General features: G+C 37.3%; 1 protein-coding gene across 1 annotated transcript; it reads right to left on the bottom strand.

Moving 5' to 3' along the window:
• Positions 1 to 3,380: 3,380 nt before the first annotated feature.
• LOC127095161 (protein NRT1/ PTR FAMILY 5.2) lies at positions 3,381 to 10,600 on the bottom strand. Its single transcript, XM_051033893.1, has 4 exons — positions 10,480 to 10,600; positions 5,278 to 5,495; positions 4,576 to 5,141; positions 3,381 to 4,299 (listed from the first exon to the last, which is right to left on the bottom strand). Exons 1-4 carry the CDS (start codon positions 10,598 to 10,600, stop codon positions 3,381 to 3,383), a joined length of 1,824 nt encoding a protein of 607 aa, XP_050889850.1.
• Between the last annotated feature and the right edge of the window lie 12,461 nt (positions 10,601 to 23,061).

Raw genomic sequence — 23,061 nt, 5'->3', positions numbered from 1 at the left:
CATTTGAGAGATTTAGCGGAGAGTTTGTCTTTACCTGGATTAAGATCATGAACAAAGCATGTGCAACCAAACACACGAAGGGGAATGGGGTAGAGATCATGTTCCGGATTCAAGATAGAGTATGGAATCTGATCTTGAAGGACCGAGGAAGGCATTCGGTTGATAAGGTGACATGTGGTGAGGAGAGCATCACCCCAAAAACGAGAGGGTACATTGTGGTGAAGAAGAAGAGTCCGTGCAGTTTCAACTAAATGACGATTCTTCCGTTCAACAACACCGTTCTGTTGTGGTGTATGAGCACATGATGATTGGTGAATAATTCCCTGTAATGTTAAAAAATATTGAAACTGGGATGACATATATTCACGAGCATTATCTGTGCGTAAAATTTTAATGGTAGTATTAAACTGGTTTTTAATTTCAGCATAAAACTCTTGGAATATACGGAAAACCACTGAACGATTTTTCATTAGAAATAACCAAGTGCATCGTGAGTAATCGTCGATGAACGTTACAAAGTAATAGTATCCTAAAGTAGACTTCACACAACTAGGACCCCAAATATCAGAGTGAACTAAAGCAAAAGGTGATACAACATTTTTATTTACTCGTTGACCATAAGTACTACGAGTATGTTTGCCTAATTGACAGGACTGACACTCAAAAAAAGAAAGCTTAGAAAGACTAGGAACTAAAAGACGCATTTTATTTTGACTAGGGTGATCCAAACGTTGATGTGTGAGTTCTTGAGAAGCAATAGAAGCACAGACCACCGGTGGAGAAAGATGATATAATCCTCCAGTTTCACTCCCTGCTCCAATCGTCCGTCTTGTACGTCGATCCTGGATATGAACAGAATTAGCATTAAAAAGAATTGAACAATCAAGAGTACGAATAAGCTTGTGAACAGATATTAGATTAAAGGGACAACCAGGAATGTAAAGGACAGACTCTAAAGACAAGTTTGGAAGTGGATGTGCCTGACCAAGGCCTTGAACTTTGGCTTTAGAACCATCTGCCACAGTGACAGAAGGCAAAGAATCAGAATAAGACAAATGAGATAAAAGAGATTTATTACCAGTCATATGATCAGATGCACCAGAGTCAAGGACCCAAGAACCAAGTGAAGATGTAGAGACAAAAGCTATAGGATTACCCGACTGAGCAGCAGCGACAGATGATGATTGTTGATGGGCTGCATTGTATTGGAGGAAATCATTGTAATCAGCGGCGGGAATAATGACATCTTTAGTGAACATGATGGAATCGGTATCTCCCATGATATTTGATGGCTCAGAACGAAAAACCGAGAGCAGATCTGGAAAAACGGTGACGGCTGGGGGCAGCGGATGCACGACTGATTGTCCGGCGCGTGAGATTCACGTGCGATGAAGGAGAGACGTGTGCGGACGCGTGCGGCGGCGGAAGGCAGTGAATCTGGCCGATCTGTAGGAGACGATTCCGGCGTATAGGAATTTCGCCGAAAAATCGACAGGAGCGGCGGAGACGGCGGCGGCGCTGTGGGTGGCCGGAAAAAAGAAAAAAAAATTATTTTTATTTTGTGGAAGACAATAGGTCAACCAGCTCTAGATACCACGTTAAGAAGTGTGGTTGGACCTAACTCATCCCTACAAAACCGGTTGATAGAGTGAGGACTGCCCCCACTTATAAACACATGTTCAGGTCATATATTGTCCGATGTGGGACTCTTAACACACCCCCTCATGCCCAGGACTGGACATCTGGAGCGTGGAAATAAATGGTGGGTAGTATGTGCCCCACCGGATTTTGAACGAGGCTTTGATACCATATTGTAATTGCATCTCTGTGTGTCTAATATGATCACACATGGTGTATATTTATATGCAAATAGGGAATATACAATAGGAAATAATATCAATTACAGTTATGACTAATTGAATATCAATCAATACTAATTGATTGATAACATATTCTTAACAATAATCAATTTTATTGTATTCTTCTTATTCCTTCTTTTCTACCTTTGTGGTACAATTAGCATGAAGAAGATGTCGTCAACAAAGTATGAGATTGAAAACAAACACGCAAGTTCTTCCAAACGCCGACAGTATTATCAATCCATAGCTAACTTATCTATTGATTAAATATTGAACTCATATTTTATTAAGCCAAGCTAACTAATCTATTATTAAACTAGTCTAAGTATACTAAAGCTAATAACATGTAATTGTGTAGGAGAGGAAAAATAACTGGAATCAGTAGAGTTTATATTTAAACCTTCCATTTCCTACGTAGATTTGATCATGACCTTCATATGGAGTAGTTTGTTACATATTCCTGAAAACATTTGTCACATGAAAGGAGACACCATTGTCAAGAAACCAGAAGGTGGGTGAAGAGGGAGAACTGTTGGTGAGAAATGCAGTAGTAGGTTGATTTATGGTCATGTTGGAGGACGTGGCTGATAGGCCTACCAGAATCAAATGTGATGAGGTTGAGAATTGCTAAAATTTGAAGTAGTTGTGCCAACAGTTGAAAGCAATGCAACCAAACTTGCCGCACACTTGACACTAAACATTAGAACTACGACCTCCTCCACCACGATTACCACGTCAACACGAGAACCATAACCTCTGAAAGAATTGTAGTCTAGTTCAATTGACTGCGAAGGAGGTGAGTCCTTTGGTGAAAAAGGTGAGGTGTGACTGTGAGCACTAGTGGTTTGGTCTGAACATGTGTGAGATTGAGAGAGGTGATCTTAGTCCGTTTTTCTTTCTTGTATTTCTCAAGACGCAATCCGCAATTTTGGAATTCGAAGAAGATACACATTTACCTTCACACCTTCAAGATTGTTCGCACGAAGTTCAACACGAAGATGTCGTGCTTTCGCATGTGTCTGTTTCTAAAAATATATGAACAATTTGTCCCATAGCTCATGCGCATGAGAGCAACCAAGAATGCGATACAATATTTCTCTTGATATCATAGACAATAACCACAATTGGAGCATCTGATCACGAGATCTCTGCATGATCAAGATTGCAAAGTTTATGTTACTCCCTTTAGTTTAACTTAGAAATCGTCATTGTAATTCAAAACCCTGCGACGGCAGCTACATTTGTCATGTCGTTTTCGGGAAATGCATCTGATTCAGCCGCAACAGTATTGCGCGCCGCATTTGACCATGATTAACTACCTAAGTTGGAGGTTCCTGTTGTATGAGGATTCTATGTTTAATAAGGCATAATATGAAACAGAATGCTGTTAAAGTATTTTGATTGTATGATTTGCCAAATAGTTGAAAAAAAAATCATACATAACTGTCAAGCTATATTACATTTTACAAATATGTTCTTATGCATGTAACATTCAAAACACCCTAAAAGTTAAAGTATTTTCTAATGTGGATTCCAATCACCCAAACCATCTAACTGCTTAACATCAGTTCTGACACTAAAACCTGTTGTTGTCCTCTTTTTTAGCTTAGTTTCAAGCACTTCTATAGAATCCGAAACTTCAGCTCTATAGACATAAGATTTTGAGACAATCACGAAGAAGATGAAGTTCAAGACATTTAGTATAGCCAAAAATGCATAGTAATAATCAAGATGAGAAGCATTAAGGTTGTTCAAAATCCACCCTTGTTTACTATGTTTCTTTGTGATGTGTGAAACTGTTGACAGAAGAGAAACACTAAGGAAACTGCCAATGCCAGTGGTAGTTAAGGAATATGAAGCTCCAAGGCTCTTCATGCTTTCCGGTGCTTGATCATAGAAATACTCGATTTTCGCACCTTCTAAGAGTGCTTCAGCTATTCCCATTAGTACAAATTGAGGAGCCAAAACAAATATGCTCAATGGAACCTGTCCTCCATTTTCGATTACTCCGTATTGTTTAGCCACACAAAGTCTATGTCTTTCGGCCGTATATGCAACTATCATTATCACTATATGGATCATGAAGCCTATGCTCATTCTTTGAAGGAGAGTGATACCTCTTGGATTCTTAGTCAGTTTCTGCATAATCCTGACGAAGAAACGTTCGTAGAGTATATACGTGATAATCATCGTCAAAATTGTGATTGCGTTTAAACTTGATGGAGGAATGTTGAAGTTTCCAATGGCTCTGTCAAGTGTAGTTCCTTGCTTGACAAAAAGTGTATTCATTTGAGCAATCATTGCACTTGGAATAAATGTTGCAACCCAAATAGGGATTAAGGTAAGGATCTGTTTGGTTTCTTCTACTTGTGTTATTGGGCATATCTTCCATTCACTACTAGTACTTGAACCAGTGTCCACACAAGCCTTATTAAGGAACCTGCACATGCATTTGTAAATCAGCATCGATAAACATACACCTGGTTAACCATGCGTAAAAATGTCGATAAACAGACACCTGATTAACCATGTGTAAAAATATAGTTAATTTAGTTGAGCAGATGATTAGGTCAATTCACGTAGTAAAATGTGGTTTATTCACACGAGTGTTCGAAAAGGGGTGTCTATGAAACACTTTCCTTTGTAAATACAACAATCGACATTTCATAGTAAAACTACACATCAGATGTACGAGAAAGTAGGCTAGAACTTATACCTGAATGTTGTAGTCGGGTCGATCTTGAATTTCCCTTTCTTGGTATACTCTTCCAAACTAAGCTCATATAATTCTTTAGGATCTTGAGGAACAATTACACTCCATTTCCTTATAGCTGCCACAATGACCTTAGCAATACTAATGATAGGACTCCCTGAGATCAATTTATGTCTATAAAAAGGCGTGCCGGCCAAGAATGTGATGATTGATATTGCAAACCCAATAGTTTGAAGAGCATAACCAAGAGACCAACTCACATTATCTTGTATATAAACTATAACCGTGAATGCAAATAGTGACCCCATGACAATGCATGACATCCACCAGTTGAAGAATGAGAGCTTAAGTCCCTTCTCTTTAGGGTAAAAATCATCAAACTGGTCAGCACCAATGGTGGAAATGTTGGGTTTAGTTCCACCTGTTCCCACTGCTATAACATAGAGTGCTACATAGAACACAACTAGCTGCAATGTGGAAGCTTCTTCACATTTTGTTACATCCATTTCATGACACTTTGGTGGCTTTAAGCATGTAAGGGTAACTGATAGTGTAAGTAGACACATACCCTACAAAATCACCAAAACTCATTGAAGTTATTTATCGGTTTGGTCTTCAGATTCTCTTGAAACCAAACCAAACCAAATCAAACCAGTCTGCGAACACCCCTGATAATGAATAAGAGAAATAAGGTGGAATACGTACCGATAAATATATAAGAGATGAAATAACAAAAGTCCAGTAGCGTCCAAGGTGAACATCAGCAACATAAGCGCCTAATATGGGAGTGATGAAAACAGTGCCAACCCAGTTGTTGACAATGTTGGAAGAGGTAACAGTTCCTTGGTGAAGCTTCTTTGTGAGATATAGGATCAAGTTTGATGATATTCCGTAGTAAGCTACTCTTTCAAATATCCCATAAACTGCATGACAAATGTAATTAAATTCGATCAAACTTAATAGATTATATACATATTTTAGAAAATTTCCACTTGTTAAGTGTACCAGTAGAAGAAGAAAATCAGTAAACAAACCAAGTTTTGCTAGCTAAGAAGATAACTTGTTGTGCAAGCTTATTCTGTTAAGCACATTAGTTGAATTTGTTTTAGTCGAATTAGTTTCAAATTTGTAACTGCCATGCCATGTGGACTATAAGCTGATAAAGTTAGTTAAATGACTCATGCTACTATACATCAATGTAACTGATTGATTGCCGATTCAATGAGAAATGAGAAAGTAGTCGGTGCCAATGTAGCACGGACACCTCTGAATAACGGCGTGTCAGTGTCCGTATCGGGGTCAGACACCTGCACCGACGCTTGTGATTACATTTAATTTATTCATTTTTTAAAATTATTACCGGATTCACCGTGTCAGTGTCGGGGCCGTGTTTGGGGTGTCGGTACTTCATAGGTCAGTGCTACTCAGCATGCCACCACTAAGCAGGTGCTGCAAGTAAGAATTATGCATAAGAGTATGTTTCTAAGTTTGATAGTTGCAAATGGATTTTAGATACTGGTGCAACAATGTTACATGTGCAATTCCCTTGAATGGTTGTGTAATATAATAAAGTTGATCCTATCTTAGTAAGTTTACCAAATGGAAATTCCATTAAGGCGCTTTACATTGGTAGAGTTTAACTAAATGAAAATGTGATAATATAGAAACTTTTGTTTCTACCCGAGTTCACTATCAATTTGATATTTGTATCAAGATTGTAAGAAATTTTTTGTCTTATACAGGAAGATTTTGAAGTAGATTGGTTTGGCTAAACAATTAGATGGATGTACTACCTAGAGACAAGAAAGGTGAGTTCATCTACTGCTGCACAATTTGTAAAAAAATGCCTAATAGTGTGTTATGGAATTTGAGAATAGAACATTTTTCAAGTGATAGAATGAGATGTATGTAGGAATTCACTTTGAAATTAGGCAACTTCTTTACTTCACACTTTGGAATTCACATCCATACATATGAAGGAGCTACGACTATTGGTAATTGGTAAGAATATTTGTATATATAAATATTTGTATATCCCACGTTGACAATAATATGTAATTAGCTGTAACGATTTTTATATATAATACATTCTCAGCAGTGCTATTTAAATATATGGTTTATTTAAATGTCTTTCACCTCTCATATTTTAATATGATATCTTGAGCCTCTTGAGAGTTACCTTTTTACTGTATTTTATTCGGTTGATCCACTATTTTTCGATGATAATTTTTTTTTTGACAATTTGCCTTTCTTTCATTGTTGTGAATCTTTCCGGCATTGATTCTCCGATCACCATCACACTACCGTCGTCGCCGTTACTGATTCTGACCACTTTCTGACAAAAATACCACCAGCGAAAGTGAATCTCCATATCCGACCGATCCCTAGAAAAATCGCCACCAACCACCTCTACACGCGCCGCCATCTCTTCCACAGGTGGGCCTTACACACCACCTTTCCTACAACACGTCCTGACTCTGATCCCCTCACTGTTTTCGCTGTCGTGATCAGTTTTCTGCCTCAGTTCCAGATAGGGGTGGCAAAACGGGTCCGACCCATTAGGCATGCCCGTTTTGCCCGCACTTTAGTGTGGGATGGGCCAAGAGTTTAGGCCCTCACCCACTAATGTGTTCGCCCCGTCCCGTTTTTTTTACGGGCTTCTGCGTGCACGAGAATTTACATAAACTTTTTCATTTTTAGACTTAGAAAATGCAGTGCCCTCGGACTTTCCCCGCCCCACCCTCACTTTTTTGTGGGGCGGACCTAAGTTTTATGCACACATCCTCAACAATGACCATCCCGCCCCGTCCCATTTTTTTGCGAGTTTTTGCGGGACGATCCTAAACGGGGCGGGCATGCCCGTTTTCCAGCCCTAGTTCTAGATATGCACTCCATTTTTGTTTACCATCAGAAGAAGTATGTGTTCCAACACGTTTTTGCCTTGTTTCGCCGTTCATCGCAACCGTCACTATGCTCCCACTACCGATCGACCTTGTTCGCTTGTTTTTCAGCCATCAGCTCTCATGGAGATACCGATTCTGTCACGTTTACCAAAGTTTCACTTATCCCGTGCGAGAAACTACCATGGAGACATCCACTAAATCATTTTTGCTTGCCTCTAACTACCATGATCGTGGTGGACGAAACGGAGGACACGATGGCTAACACCATGGTATTCGGCGTAACTATTGCAATCGTTACAGTCATATTAAAGTTGAATTTCGTACAAAAGAAAGAGAACAACAACTAAAACCTAGGATTGTTGTTGTCGTTCAACTAACTATCACCAAAGTAGTTAATACTCCAACCGTTGATTACAATGAGTTCCTTCAGTTCAAAGCTGCTCATCAACAACCATCTTCTATCACTGTTGTTTAGTCTGGTAGTCCTGTAGCCCTTGTCTCTACAACACCTCTCCCTTGATCCTTGGATTCTTAACTCTGGTGCCTCTTATCATATGACCAGTAATAAATTCCTTTTATCTCACTTGTCCTATTCTAATTCTTTGCCTTATGTCACTGTGGCAGAGGGCTCTAAAATCAAAGTTCAAGGTCATGGTCAGATACACCCACTTCCAAAGTTGTCTTTAGATTTTGTGCTCTATATTCCTAGTTGTCCTTTCAATATATAATTTGTTAAAAAGCTCACTCGTATTGTTGATTGTTTTGTTTTGTTTGTTGATAATTTTGTTTATGTCCAGGATCGACGTACATGACGGATGATTGAAACATGAAATGAGTCTTGCGGATTATATCATTTATCACCACCAGTGGCATGTGCTCTTATTGCTTCTCAAAGCCTTACACATCAATGTTTAGGTCACCTAGCCTAAATAAAACTCTTCTTCTACTTCCTAGTTTTTCTAAGCTTGCATCATTTGAGTGTTAGTTGTGTCAATTAGGCAAACATACTTGTCACACCTATTACCAACGAGTAAATAAAATTGTTGTGTCACCTTTTGCTTTAGCTCATTTTGATATTTGGGTCCTAGTCGTGTCAAGTCAACTTTAGGATATTATTACTTCGTAATCTTCATCGATGATTTTTCATGACGTACATGGTTATTTTTTATGAGAAACCGTTCAGATGTCTTCCATATATTTCAAGAATTTTATGCCGAATTAAGAACCAATTTGATGCATCCATTAAAACTTTACGCACTGATATTGCTCATGAATATATGTCATCCTAATTTCAATATTTTTTAACATCATGTGGGATTATTCATCAATCATCATGTACTCACACACCACAACAAAATGGTGTCGTTGAACGGAAGAATCATCATTTAGTTGAAACTACACAAACTCTTTTACTTCATCAAAACGGTATAGTTGAACGGAAGAATGTCCCTTTTCGTTTTTGGGGTGATTCTCTTCTCACAACTTGTCACCTTATCAACCAAATTCCTTCATCGATTGTTCAAGATCAAATTTCATACTCTATCTTGAACCCGTAATATGGTTTCTACTTCATTCTTCTCTGCGTCTTTGGTTGCACATGCTTTGTTCATAACCACAGTCCAGGTAAAAATAAACTTTAGGCCAAATCTCTCAAATTTATTTTTCTAGGCTACTCACGTATACAAAAAGGATATCGTTGTTTTTGTCCCCAACTTCAACGATACATTGTTTCCTCTGATGTCACATTCTTTGAAACCTCACCATTTTTCTCTGCCTCTATGTTACCTGATGAAAGTGGTACTTCATATATTTGAGATATCCCTTTCATCATCCCCATGGTCATTGCAACCCCTACACCTCCATTACAGATCTACCAGCGACGACACCCCCTCCATTGGAGGCAAGAGATGATATTGATCTACCAGCACCATCTCCTACTCCAACTGCTCCTATAGTTACGTCACCTGAACTTGACATTCTAATGAAATTACGAAAAAGTATTTGGTCTCATAATCCTAATCCTAAATATGCTTGTGCTTTAAACTATGTTTATCTCTCTATTTCCTATGTCTCTTTTGTTTCTGCTATGGATTCCCTGCCTATTATTAAGCCTACATGTGAAGCTATGATTGATCCCAATTGGCGTCAAGAGATGGTGGAGGAAATATGCGCTTTGCATTCAAATAACATTTGGGACATTGTTACTTTACCTCCAAACAAAACTAATGTGAGATCTCGATTGGTTTATACAGTGAAAGTTTGACCAAATGATCAGATCGATCATTTTAAAGCCTGTTTGATAGCCAAAGGATACACATAAGTATTTGGTCTTGATTATGGTGACACTTTTTCTTCGATGACCAAGATCAGTTCAGTCCGCCTCTTTCTTGTAATGGTTGTCATTCACCATTGGCCGCCTCATCAGTTGGACATTAAAAATGCCTTTTTACACGGAGAATGGGTTGAGAAAGTTTATATGGATCGGCCTCCAGATTTTACTATTCCTAACCATTCTAGATTTATTTGTTGACTTCGTCGTTCTCTTTATAGGCTTAAACAATCTCCACGTGTTTGGTTTGACGACTTGACTAATAAACTTTTCGTTCATTTATAAATTATAATAAACTTTAAGCTAATCAAATTTCATTGATCTTTGAAATTTTGCTATCAAGATTAATTAGAATTCAAAAAATAAAAAGAAAGTGATAAAAATATTTATTTTCTAGAATAGAAACATTCACTCTTTCTTACAATCTTTTTTATTTTTACTAAAAAGAAATAATTCCACATGTTGTCAAATATTTGTGACTATAATCCAAAAAATATATATTCTTACGTCTGAATTTTATTTAACCATTTTATGAGAATCTTCTCGGATTCAATATGAACCTCTTGAAAAAGTTTTAAAGTTTTAAATAAAATTCTTATTATTTTAATAAAATATTAAACAGGATTGGTGTAATTTTAAAAGTGTGTATAAAATAGAGAGAGAAATAGAAGCTACCAACAAGGAAGGAGCAAGCTTTCCAACCACCTGTTTTTGATCTCAGAACAGGTTTTCCTTTAAGATCTATACTTCCATCTTGTGTGTACTCATTCACAATCTTATTCTCTTCCATTGGCATAGTAATTTTTTGGAAGATCACAAACAAAGCAAATACTTTTTTTCTTCTTTTCTTTCCATTAAAAAAATTATATACATGCAAATAATAATTATAGCGACGGTTTCATGTTCCAGAGGCCAAATGATATTCTTGAATTTGATTAACATCAATAAAAATTTGGTGTTTGGCTTATCATTATATTAAGAGGTTAATTAAAAGGATAATTTTTTTTTGTGACTCGGGTTTATTAAAAGAATTAAAACAGAATTTAAAATTTTACTAATATACAATACGTACAATAGAAGTTTGCTCAAATATTATATTGTATATATCTTACTAGAGAAAAATTTCAAATATTTAGTTTGCTCAAATGACTATTGCACTTACATCAATCATGCTCTTAATAGTTTTTAGAGGTTTTTATTTTATCTTTTAGAATTGTGTTATTTAGACATGTGATTCCGTACAGTTCTATATGTATAGATTGGGCAATAACAGGATTATAGTATTTGAGACTTTTGTCGCTCTCAACACATAAAAAGAAGAGGTTAATGCCATAGAAACCACCAATATCATAGGTTGGATGGTGCTAATAGCGTGTTATATGAAAATAGAAGAATTCTTTTAGAGGAAATGTAAAAAGTGTAAAAAACAATCTAACCCCTCAACACAAATCATACACTCTATTACATCCCCAGGTCTTTCCATCAATGGAGCGTGGATATATTGACCCATTAATGGATCAAGGTATATGTAGTGTCCAAAATCACGGTGGAGAAGTCTGGCGTATCTACTGGAAGCGAATTATTTGTGTTTTGGTTTTCCAAGAAGTATCATCTCGGATAATAGTACATAGTTTGCCACCTCAAGCGTCATGGAGTTTTGCCATCATCTTGGAATCTAGACAAAGCTCGTCTTAGTATTCCACCCGCAAGTCGATAAATAGGTTGAATCATTCAATAAAATGATTATTTGTGGCTTAAAGAAAAAATTGGACAAAACCAATAGACTATGGGTAGAACAACTACATTAGATATATGCATTCCCATTTATTTTATTTAATTTAGTACTCTCCACTCAGGGTGTTTGCCATTGTACTTAAATACATTTCGTGTAAAGGTTTTGTGATCGTATCATACAACGCCCTATTCCACCACTAAGGAAACACTATTCAAGATGGTTTATGGAGCAAATGTAATGTTTCCAACTAAGGAAGGTAAGGCACGCCCATAGGTGCTCGTATTTTCTTGTACGATGACAAGTATTTAATTACTTATGCCAAATTAGTTGTATTTTCATATGTAAAGAGAACAAAACATGGCTAAAGTGTGCGACTGATCTGCTCAACAAAGATAGGGAGATCGCCCATATCCATGAACTTGCGACCAAGCAAAGAGTTGCCAAGAGATATAACTCCAAAGCAATCTCAAAGGACATGAAAGAGCGTGACCTTATGCTAAGACAGGAGGTGTCATCTACCTGGATCATAAAGTTGCTCCCCGATTTAGAAGGTTCATATAGGGTGCGCCAGAAGATACCCCATAATGCGTATAAACTAGAAGAGCAGGATGGATGACTTGTTCCTAGAACTTGAAACTCATTGAACTTGCGATATTAGTATAGTTAACTATATTTCTTTTTAGTCAAATAAGGTGGCGACATTTATTTCGGTAATGTATGGATTTTCAGAGAAAACATACTAAATACCAGAGTAATGTGGCAATCTTTTCCTCTGCAAGGGTATGTGTTTTTAAATAAGGTGTCTTATTTTATTAAATAAGGTATCGATAAAACTCTTTATACATTGCATGCTTTTCAAGATCCTGAAAAGGAATCATTGCACTCTCATCAGGCTACTTTGTTGGATCCTTAAAATGAATCATTGTCGCCTCATCATGTTATTTTTTGGATCCTAATAAGAAATACTTGTCAGCTCATTAGGCTATTTTACAGAATCTTGATAAGGAATCCTTGCCGCATTATTAGACAATTATACTGGATCCTGATAAAAAAATCTTGTTGTCTTATTAGGCTAATTTAATGGATCATGGTAAGGAATCATTGACGCTTTCTTAAGCTATTATGCTTGACCTTGATAAAGAGCCATTTCTTCCTAAATAGGTTCCTCACTTGATTCTAAATGAGGAATCATGTCCACCTTATTAGGCGGTTTTTCCCAAATTATAATGAAGACTATGTCTTAGTATTATGCATTATCAAACGCCGTAGAGCTACAAATAATAGAAGGGAAATAATGCTGAAAAATTGATAAACACTCAGCCAAAAGGCGTAAACATTTTCATTTAAAAGCTCGAAAGGCATTATTACAAATGTGTCTACGATAAACACGGTACAAGTAAATGGTAAAATACAAAAATGCCAAATTACCACAGGAAAGCAAAATCCTAAGAGTTGGGCGAGGTTGATACAAATGGATTTCCTTATTCAATAATTACCCTCCTCGCTCGTTGACATGATTGGTCTTTGTGGTATTGGAGCTTTACCCCTCAATAGGGAAAGCTCTTTCTTGATCAAGTGTGTCATCCTCATCCACTAGTTGACCATCTTTTATGACTTTGACTAAGTTAAGCTCGCTCAATTCTAGGTCTGGGTAGAGGTGATACACTTTCTCATTGGCTATATTGAAGGCCTTATCAACAACATCGATCACCCCGTCCTGAGCATCATCCAAATTCTCTTCCATAATTTTTATTGAGGAGGGCGTCCACATGGGTGGGTGGATTGTTTCAAGGATTTCAACTCGTTTTTCACTTGGGAAAGATCTCTGCCAAGCTTCTTGGAGGCTTCATATTTCCCTTTTTGAGACTCCTTCACCTCATTTGAAGAATGATATACCCCATCACACTCTTTAGTAGTGGACTTCGACAATTATTGGGTTTGGGTGAGCGTCATCCTCACTGTATTTAACTTGGTCTTTAAATCCACAACGATCTTATATGACTGATTATGGACATCAAACATTAAACGCTTTAACATAAGACCTCTTAGCATATAGGTCTCTACTAAATTGGACATTTTCTTGGACCCTGCCTGACTCTCCATCTTATGATCATCGGAGAATTCTACCAAAAAATTAAAGTGGTTGCACATATAACTCTTGGTGTCAAAGTCTTTGTTCTTTAGGGAAGGTGTCGTTGTGTTCCTCGAAGGAGCAAAAGAAGTGTTTCCCTTTGTTGGAGACCCCCTTTTTCTTCTAGATATATGGTCACATTAGGCCACACAACTTTACATTTTTGACCCTGAACGGGAGATGAGGCCCCTTTGACCAAGCCAAACTTAATGGTCTTTAGAGGTATAAGAGATATAATTATTGCCTTTTCAGCTAACCTTTTTTCCCCTTGGTCAACAAGCCGCCAGAGTGACTATTAGGTCCATCGTACCATGATGACTTCTCGACAAGTGTACCAATAATTTCGCAGTGATAAAAAAGATCGAATCCATAAGGACTGCTATTTAACAAGACAATATTGTGCAATGCATATAAAGTAGTAAATTGAGGGGGTTTTCAGGTTTTAAATGCGAAAATAAAATAAAGTGTTCTAACAGTAATGCAAAAGCGGTCAGATTGTGTATATAATCCCCTATTTCTCTATTATTGATATTCTATACATTACATGAATGATATCGTCACTATAATCAGACGACAAATTAACAAAACTGATATATTGGTGTATAGCTCACTAATCTATACTCGGAGTTTTCTATCCCTAGTCCACCAGTGTAAGAAACATTAGGCAATGCAATAGAATGTTAATTCCTAATCCACTACTCAGAGTTTTCTATCCCTAGTCCACCAGCGTAAGTGCAACAATTGCCATGGGTCTAACACATATACTAATGATCAGTATTCCCTATGTGGCCAGAGTCAGATAAAAAGAGTATCTCACATAAAAACATTAAGAACAAGGTGCAATTGAATATAATTATAGATCAAATTATTCATGCAATATCAAATCAAACACATGTCCTAACAATATTAAAATAGGTTCATCAAACACAACCTAACTTAAAGAGAATTATCTACTCATAATGCAAATTATAATACCAAAATCAAATAAGAAGGTTGCATAAGAAATACCTTGAAGGGTTGACCTCCAACAGCTTCAAATGTTCTCCCAATATGACTTCTAGTGCTGCAAACCCTTCCTTCACGTGTACAAATTCATTACCCTTGAGAAAGTACCAAATTTCCCATTTTAAAGCAGTCAAAACGCTTAGAAAAGCCCAAAAAATAACCTCATCGCGCACATGATTTTTGAACAAGCTGCATTGTGCATGTGATACTTTTCATCGCGCACATGATTATTCTAGAAGCTAGATATTGCTTTTAGATGCATTTTGAAAAAAAAAATGTCTCAAAACGAGTTATGGAACACCATATATGATCAATTTACTAGACAGACGTCAAGATGTAAATTATGCTAAAAAAATGCTCATTTCTTCATAATTTCCTCCCGATTTCTTGGTTTTGCTCTGTTTCTTTGACTTCTTCACTTTATTCATATTTAAATCATCTTTAATTTGAAATTCCATTGAATTCATCGTAAATACTCGTAGAAATCATATAATGACAAACTGTCATCACAACCCCCAACTTAATTTGTTGTTTGTCCTCAAGTAACTCGCCTGCTACTGCAGATTTCAAATAGGAAAACATTGCAATAATAAAGAATGAACATTACCAATTATGTTACCTGATCATCATTCTAGTTCCTGACTTCAATCGAGCAAATTTGGAAAATCTCTTCCAACACAACAAGTACTCAACCAGTCTCTAGCTCTCTAATTTTTCACTTAAATTGACAGGGTAATCACACAATCAACGTACAAAAGTATTTTATCCTATGTTTGTAAAATTTATAATAAAATCAATCAAAGTCATCTAAATACACATTTTTTGAGGTCTTTCAAGGTTACAATGGGGCTTATGTCAGGGTAAGATAATTTGGGATAATAGGCTTAAACCTTTGGAGATAGGTACCTAGTTTTCCTTATTTTATCATATTCCTTTTCATATCAACTTTTGCTTAATTACTTTGGTACTAGAGATTAACATTTTATGATCCTAAACATTGTTTTTCTCATTTTTTAAAATAAGTTTCTTTGACTCCTTGATTTTTTTGACCAAAATCTCTAGTACATCAACCCTAAACTTAAACTTTGCTCACTTCGAAGAGCAACCCCAAACTTATTCTTTTGCATATGACCAAGGAACTAAATTTTTTCTACCTAACTCTAAAGAGAGGATGAAATATTTAATTTTTCAAGTCAATTGGCTAATTTTTATTAGAACAAGATTTGATTATGCATTTATACCTTGAGTTGTGATGATAATAATGTTGTATTTATGTGAGAATAATTTTGGTATCCTAATAGTTCGCTATTGTGTAGCTTTAATAGTCAGTTCTGATTCTAAATACATGAAGTGCAACGTCATCAGTTTCTGAACAATGAGTTCCAAATCCGCTTTCGCGCCAACTATTAGAAGTTATGAAAGATGTTCAATATTGTTACTGCAATGATCTTTCCGCTTATGTGCTTATTCACTCCTGAGAAGCTTCTGAGGAGACATTATGTTGTTGCTGCAATGTTCTCTCAGTATGTGCTTCTGGATGTGACTCTGATCATCCAACTTCTGAAGAATGTCAAGCTTATGAAGTTATGTTACGTAGCTGGAGATTCTGAAGATCTCAAGTCAGACGATTGAAGTTATCAAGGTTCTGACTATAGATTCTGAAGACTTTGAACATTCTGAAGATACTGAAGATCTCAAACCAGACTACTGATGCTTTCAAGGTTCTGACTGAAGATTCTGAAGGTTCTGAATCCATCTCTATGTTTCTTTATCTCATGCTTCAACAAATTTCATCTGAAGCCAATGAACTTGAAGATAAGATCAAATAGGAACATGATCAAATAGTACATAGTACAAATCAAATATCATCTCCACTACCTGATATCGTGGGCAAATGACAATACTATACATCACACATGTCACTGATTTTATGGGCGAAGGACAATAAGCAGTATTACTCATTTCACCATCCAACAATGGACAATCGCTCTATGAGCTTTCCCTATTTTTCTCTCCAACAGTCTTCTTCTTATGCTATATAAGTAAGACTTGGAGACTTGAAGAAAATGTCGGTGATACAATATTTTGACATGTCTATTTATTTGTGAAAAGCTATCATTCTTTTGTACATAGTTTTTCTTTAAGTAGCTTTTTATCATTTGTGTAAAATCTGCTTGTATAGAAGCATCTAGTAACACACAAAAATATTATTCAAACTGTTTGTTTGATTCCTTGAGGAGGTTATCCTTGAGAAGACAAAGAAGGTTATTCTTTGTGAATCCTTAAGGATACTAGGGTATAGTTGGATCCTTGAGAAGACAAAGAAGGTTATTCTTTGTGATTATTGTGATTTGTTGATTATAGTGGATTAAGTCTTTGTGTATAAGGAAAAATCACTTTGGCGGGTGGACTAGAGTAGCTTTGAGTTTCAAGCGAACCAGGATAAAAATACTTGTATTTTTATCTCTTTGTTATTAACTTGTTAGTGGCGTGTTCTTGTTTTGGAAAAAAAACTTTTGCTTATAAAACCCAATTCTAACCCCCCTTTCTTGTGTTTTTCACACCTTCAATTATTGTGGCTATGTCACCGAAAGAAATGGCTTAGACTCAAAATGGTTAGCAAAGGATATAAACATGATATACGAGTTAGTTTGAAAAGGCTTTGAGTTTACCATAAACAAGTGCCTAGTGTGTATTTATCAAACCAATGGATTAAATTAGAAATAATGTAAATTCTAGAAAATAACAATTGTACAAATACTCTCATAAGAAGGAAAAGTAAACGATGAAATATTTGGCTCAAACCTTACTAGTTGAGGTATTTGGAGATTGAGTATAAGGTATTTGGTTGTTCCTTTCTTCCTCAACTCTCAATCTGCAAGGAACTTTCCTGATGATTGTAGCACCTCAAATTTGCACCTACCATTTTGTACATTCATTTTCATGTTAGGTCATAACATTAACATTGTCCACTGCATAACATTGCATTGTCCATTTGCCCAAGTGCAAGTCATCAGTCAAGACTGGTCAGGAGATCCAGTCAAGCAAGCAAGCAAGTGCATTCTCTATTGAAGCAAAGCCCTAGGGTTGATTTAACAAGTTCACATGATTCAAGGATCATTTTGAAGTGGTTTGGCCAAAGATTGGATGATCAAAGCTCAACAGTCAAGCTGAATTTCATCTGAAACCCTAGAAAGTCAATTGTGGTCAACTGTGTCTGAAATCATGGATTTGAAGGTGGGAGATGGTTTGAAGGGCTTCATTCATGTCCATACAAGTCTCATTTGACATGTCAAAGATCAACATTGGAGAATTTGAGGTCAGAGGAAAAGTTTCCAAAAATAGTAAGTGACCTGTAATTTCAAACTGCCAAAAATGGAAAGGTCTTCTCCTCAAATTTACATCATCATATAAGCTTCAAATGGAATTTTGTCCAACATGAAAGTTGAAGATCTTGCTCTCACCTTTCCAAAAAGTCCAAGAACATCCATTTCCCATGTGTGGTTGGCAAGTTATGATCAAATCATTGTCAAGAAATTTTGAACTTCAAACTTGGATAACTTTCACACCAATTGGCCAAATTGAGTGGGGTTTCTTGCTACAATCTCCATTTGACATGCCCTATCATAATCATTCATCACATTTCATCAAAAGTCATCACATAAAAATGGCATTTTCAAGGTGAATTGAATTTGAAAAAGGGAGAAAAAAAGTCCATTTCAAAACTATGCATTTGCCACGCTTCTCACCACTTGAATTTGATCTAAAACCATATTTGGAGTGTGTTTAGTAAGAAATTCATGCACTGTAGCAGCTCATTCCACACATGAAGGTTATTTTGGCCAATTGCAAATAAACACTCATTTCACTAATTCACTCACTTTTGGCTAATTGAGATTAAGGAAATGATTAATCCACCATATATAAGGCTAATGCTAACTGAATTTCGGATTAACATTCATTCATCTCAGATCTAGATCCAAAAGTGCAAATTCTCTCAACTTTTGTTCTTCATTTTTCTGGAAATTCTCCAAGAACATTGCATTGAATCTTCATTGCTCAAGCATTCCCAAGCACTGCTGAAGAAGATTGAAGCCAGGATCTTCCATTTTCGAGCAAATTCAAGAGCTGTTCAAGCAAGCTCCATCCATGGCAGTGGGAAATTAGAGCTACATCCAGCACAATTGAGCTTCGAAGCTCCTTCCATTCATCAACATAAGTCTCAAAGATCATCTGTTTCATGCTTACACATCCAAAGAAATCCAAATCCAACTCTGCATCAACTTGAAGGTTAGATTTCGAACCATGCCGTTGCTGAAATCATGATGTGCATTCTATAGATCTTTCCATGTGGATTAGCCTGAGCTTTGTGGTTTTGATTTTCATCAAGAAATGAGAAAGATATGTGAATTTTAAGTTTGATGTTCAAATCTTCTTTTGGTCGATCCGCGCTTGTTAGTGAAAGTTAGGGTTAATTGTTGTGAGATTGTTAATGTGCATTGAAGGACGAACCGATTGGTATGCGTTTTGCAATTTTCTGTGCATGTTGGATCTTAAGCTGATGAGAGCGTATGAAGATAATGATGAACATTAGGGTTTCTTCCCCAGAACATGTGTTTGATCCGTTGTAGCGTAGCCTGCATGCTTTTTGGTGTTTGTCTCCCATGAGCCAATGAAATCACGCCACGAACTTAAGTGAAACGCGGCGTTTCACTTAAGTAGTGCTGGATTTGAAAACACACGGAGTTCGATCCTCCGCGTAGACATTTTCACCTTTGGCTTGGCATTTTATTTTCACATAAACTTCGCATGTTCACCATGCTTCATTCATCCTTTTTTATTTTTTCATGCCATTCCATAATTCATAACTTCTTGAATATTTGTCCAATTAACATGAGGTTTTTTCCATTGTGTTCCTTGTAATCTCTAGTATTTTTTGATGATTTTTATGAAAATTGTGCACGTGTGGATTTCTGTTTTGGCTAGGGTTTGCTCATACATGTCATTTGTTGCATATTGCTTGCTATTTTGCTCATGAAATAATGATGCTTACTTGGATGAAGCTGAAATTTTGTATGCATAATCTAGACACCTTGAGGAGAATTTTGGTATAGAGTTTGTGATTTTTGCATTCCTAGATTGTGATATATGACCTGATCTTTGGAGGTGTGACAATTTGTGTCGCACCATTTCTTGTTCAACTTGTGGATTTTTGTTACCATGCCATATTAACTCAAAATGATCTGAATTTTTGCATGTTGAGTCTTATGGATGTTATGTTCGAATGTGAATTTTTGTGGATTTTTTGAGTGCATTTCCAATTTGATTGAGATTTTCTCCCCTGTTTGACCAATTGTGGACCTTTTGTGAGTCATGATTTCATATGATTTGGGAAATTCTTGTGGTTTATTGGATGGACTTGAAATTTGACATGTGTATTATAGACATCTTGAAGTGTGTCATGGCTTTGATTTGGTTTATTTATCTTATGCCAATTCTGTTTTGTGCTTGCTTGAAGTTGATGCATGTTTTGGTGCCTTGTATGAGCTTGTTTGAGTATGCTTTGACTTGATGATTTTAATTGACTTGCTTCCCTTGGTCCAAATGACTTGAAATTTGGTGTGTAGGTCATGTTATGAATGCTGTTTGACCATGAATTTTTTGGGGATTTATTGAAATGTTTGTGAGTTGATTTGAATTGGATCTTTCTGTTTGGTCCTATGAGGTTCTAAATTGCATGCTTTGTACTCTTTGCCTCATGAAATGATAATGGTTGATGATATGAATGTGAGACCACTTGGATTTGATTCTTATTTGATTGATCTTGATTTTTGATAAGTTTCATGTTCTGTTTTGGTTTATTGCTCTCATTTTGACCCTAGGCTTTGTACTAGTGGTTAGTGCTTAATGTTTGAGCTTTGTTTCAGGTCAAAGAGCACAATTGCTTATGCTTGATGATGTGCACTCAATTGGAGTTGGTTTATTGCTTGTTTATGACTAACATTGAGTTTGTTTTGTAGGCTTTGAGACTTGCACTTATGCCTTGTGGCTTGCACCTTTATGCATTGATGCTTGTTATCTGTTTGTGCTGTGGACTTGTAATTTTCTGTTTGACTTTTGTTTGTCTGGTATACTGATTATGTTGGATTGATTTCAGGTACCTTAGTTGCTATAGTTCCCTTGAGAACTTGCTTTTGCTTTGCTTAAGAGCTTGAGCATTGAGGTATAATGATCTCTTCTCCATGTAGTCTGGAAGACCTGGCCTGTTACTTGGCCAGGCACCTGTCTGAAGTCCTCCTTAAGAGGCAATGCTTGTGCTTGTTTATCTTTGTCCCCAAGCAGGAAAAGACCTTTGATAAGGCAATTGGCAGATACAAGAGATGTGCAATCTATCTCCTGCTATTCTGTTGAGTCGTCCCTTTGCTCACACAACTGGTGTTGATGCATTGTGGACATTAACCCAAGATCCTTGTACAGTTGTACAGTTGAGTCAGCGTCACAAGTGTAGAAGGGTTCCCACTTTCTGGACCCACGCTTCATTGTTTGAAGCTCTCCCAGGCCAGGGATAAGAGCTGTGAAGTCTCATCTTCACTCACCTTTCATCAGCTTCACCTTAACTCTTAATGTTAAGGTTAAGAGCTAACATCACCTGATATAGTTGGCTTGTGTTTCACAGCCTAACCCTTGTGTGAGTCCACTTTGTGTGTATATAGTGTGTGCTATTTGTGTGATTGTTTTGCTTTGCCTGTGCTGAATAGGATAGCTTGCTCCCTGTGCAAGTTAGCTAGAAACCTTGACTTAGGGATGATTTGCATGATAACATCTAGGCTCGAGTCGTAGTCTCCCTAGTTATGTCTCCCTCTGTTATCTGGTTAGGCTAGTCCTTTGTCCCTGCGTAGGGGAACTACGTCGCCCTGATCCTCATACCAGATGAGGTACGTAGGCAGGAGATGAGCTGATCTCTCCGGGCGCCCATTTTTGTTTTGTCTTTGTGTGTATTAGGAGATGGATGTAAGCCCAGCGATTGGCATTCCGTATCCTCTTGTTGTGTGCTTGGAGTCCGGTATAAGTCCATCAAGTGGCATCTGGTTTCCAATGTGGGTGTGTTTTGGTTCGGAATCTGATGTAAGTCCAGCGATTGGCATTCGGATTCCACGTCTGCCTGTGTCTGTTTTGTTTGCGTGCGTTAGCCGAGCTACGAGTGCTCTGATTCTTCTTCGTCCGAGAAGATACGTATGCATAGGATGCGACATCCTAGCGAGCACGTTTCCCCCTGTCCGAACTACGTCGACTCTGATGTCTATGCCTGATAGACTACGTAGGCCCAGGATGCGATATCCTGCCGAGTTAGTTTCTTTTGTTTTCCTGTGTCTCTTTCAGCCAGTGTGTGTTTGTGAGCAGTTTTTAGCAACCATATTCCTTCCTTTTGTGCGTGGATCCCGTCGAGTACGACGGATGCGTAGGGGTGCTAATACCTTCCTGTCATACCCCAAAATTTGCCCGTTGGTATTACAAAGCATTTCTCAAGACCCTCCGACTTATTCTGCAAGGCACCGACATCAAGTGAACAAAAGCCCAGCTCACAACAGGCCCAACCCAAAAGGGGCCCAAAATAGCTTGCTCGCTAGGCGAGCAATCCCTTCTCCTAGCGAACGCTTCGTCATGACACTCGCCCAGCGAAGCGTCCGATCCAGGAAAAGGCCCAGACCTAGTTTGCTCGCTAGGCGAGCAATTCCTTCGCCTAGCGAAGCTTGCGAAGTTTGAGATTTTTGGACCTCATTTTAAGCCCATTAGGTCACCACTACCTCTACTATAAATACCTGCTCCTCTGCCACGAAAAAGAACACACACAGACGGACGAAGACGGACGGAAACACGCATCCAGAGGGAGAAACACAGAAACCCTGCTGATCCAAAGAATTCAGAAGGCGGAAACCCTAAAGGCCGTTTACTCGCTCCGAAGCTACCGCCGTCCAACTCAATCCGGCTCGCCAATTCAAGGTTACAACTTGATTTGCAAACAGGTTAGCCTCACTATTATTCGCTTTAGCTTCTTAATTGGCATATGATTAATTGGCATATGATTACCATTTGGTGTCCTTATTTTGCATGTGGTATCACTTTAGTATCTTAATTTGCATGTGATATCGTTTTGTATTTTCACTTGGCATATGGTACCACTTCATGTTCTTAATTTGTGGATTATAATTGAATTCATAAACATTTTGAAGTCTTGCATGAGAATTTAAATGTGTTTGCTTATTATGACACTGAACCATATAATTGTATGTTGGATGCCCTAAGCCATGCTGCAGGTTGAGGTCATAATGTTCTCAAATTTCAAATCCGTGGTGTAGCACCTCAAATTTGCACCTACCATTATACA

This window comes from Lathyrus oleraceus, chromosome 6, assembly GCF_024323335.1.
Source record: "Lathyrus oleraceus cultivar Zhongwan6 chromosome 6, CAAS_Psat_ZW6_1.0, whole genome shotgun sequence".
Lineage (NCBI taxonomy): Eukaryota > Viridiplantae > Streptophyta > Magnoliopsida > Fabales > Fabaceae > Lathyrus > Lathyrus oleraceus.
This window is presented reverse-complemented; position numbering and strand designations above follow the sequence as displayed.

Excerpts from the sequence above, each read along its gene's own strand:
- LOC127095161 (XM_051033893.1), bottom strand. The coding sequence starts at position 10,600 with ATGCCAATGGAAGAGAATAAGATTGTGAATGAGTACACACAAGATGGA. Across the intron at positions 5,496-10,479 it reads AGCTTGCTCCTTCCTTGTTG|TTTATGGGATATTTGAAAGA; the intron begins GTAGCTTCTATT and ends TTTGTCATGCAG. Across the intron at positions 4,300-4,575 it reads GACCCGACTACAACATTCAG|GTTCCTTAATAAGGCTTGTG; the intron begins GTATAAGTTCTA and ends ATGCATGTGCAG.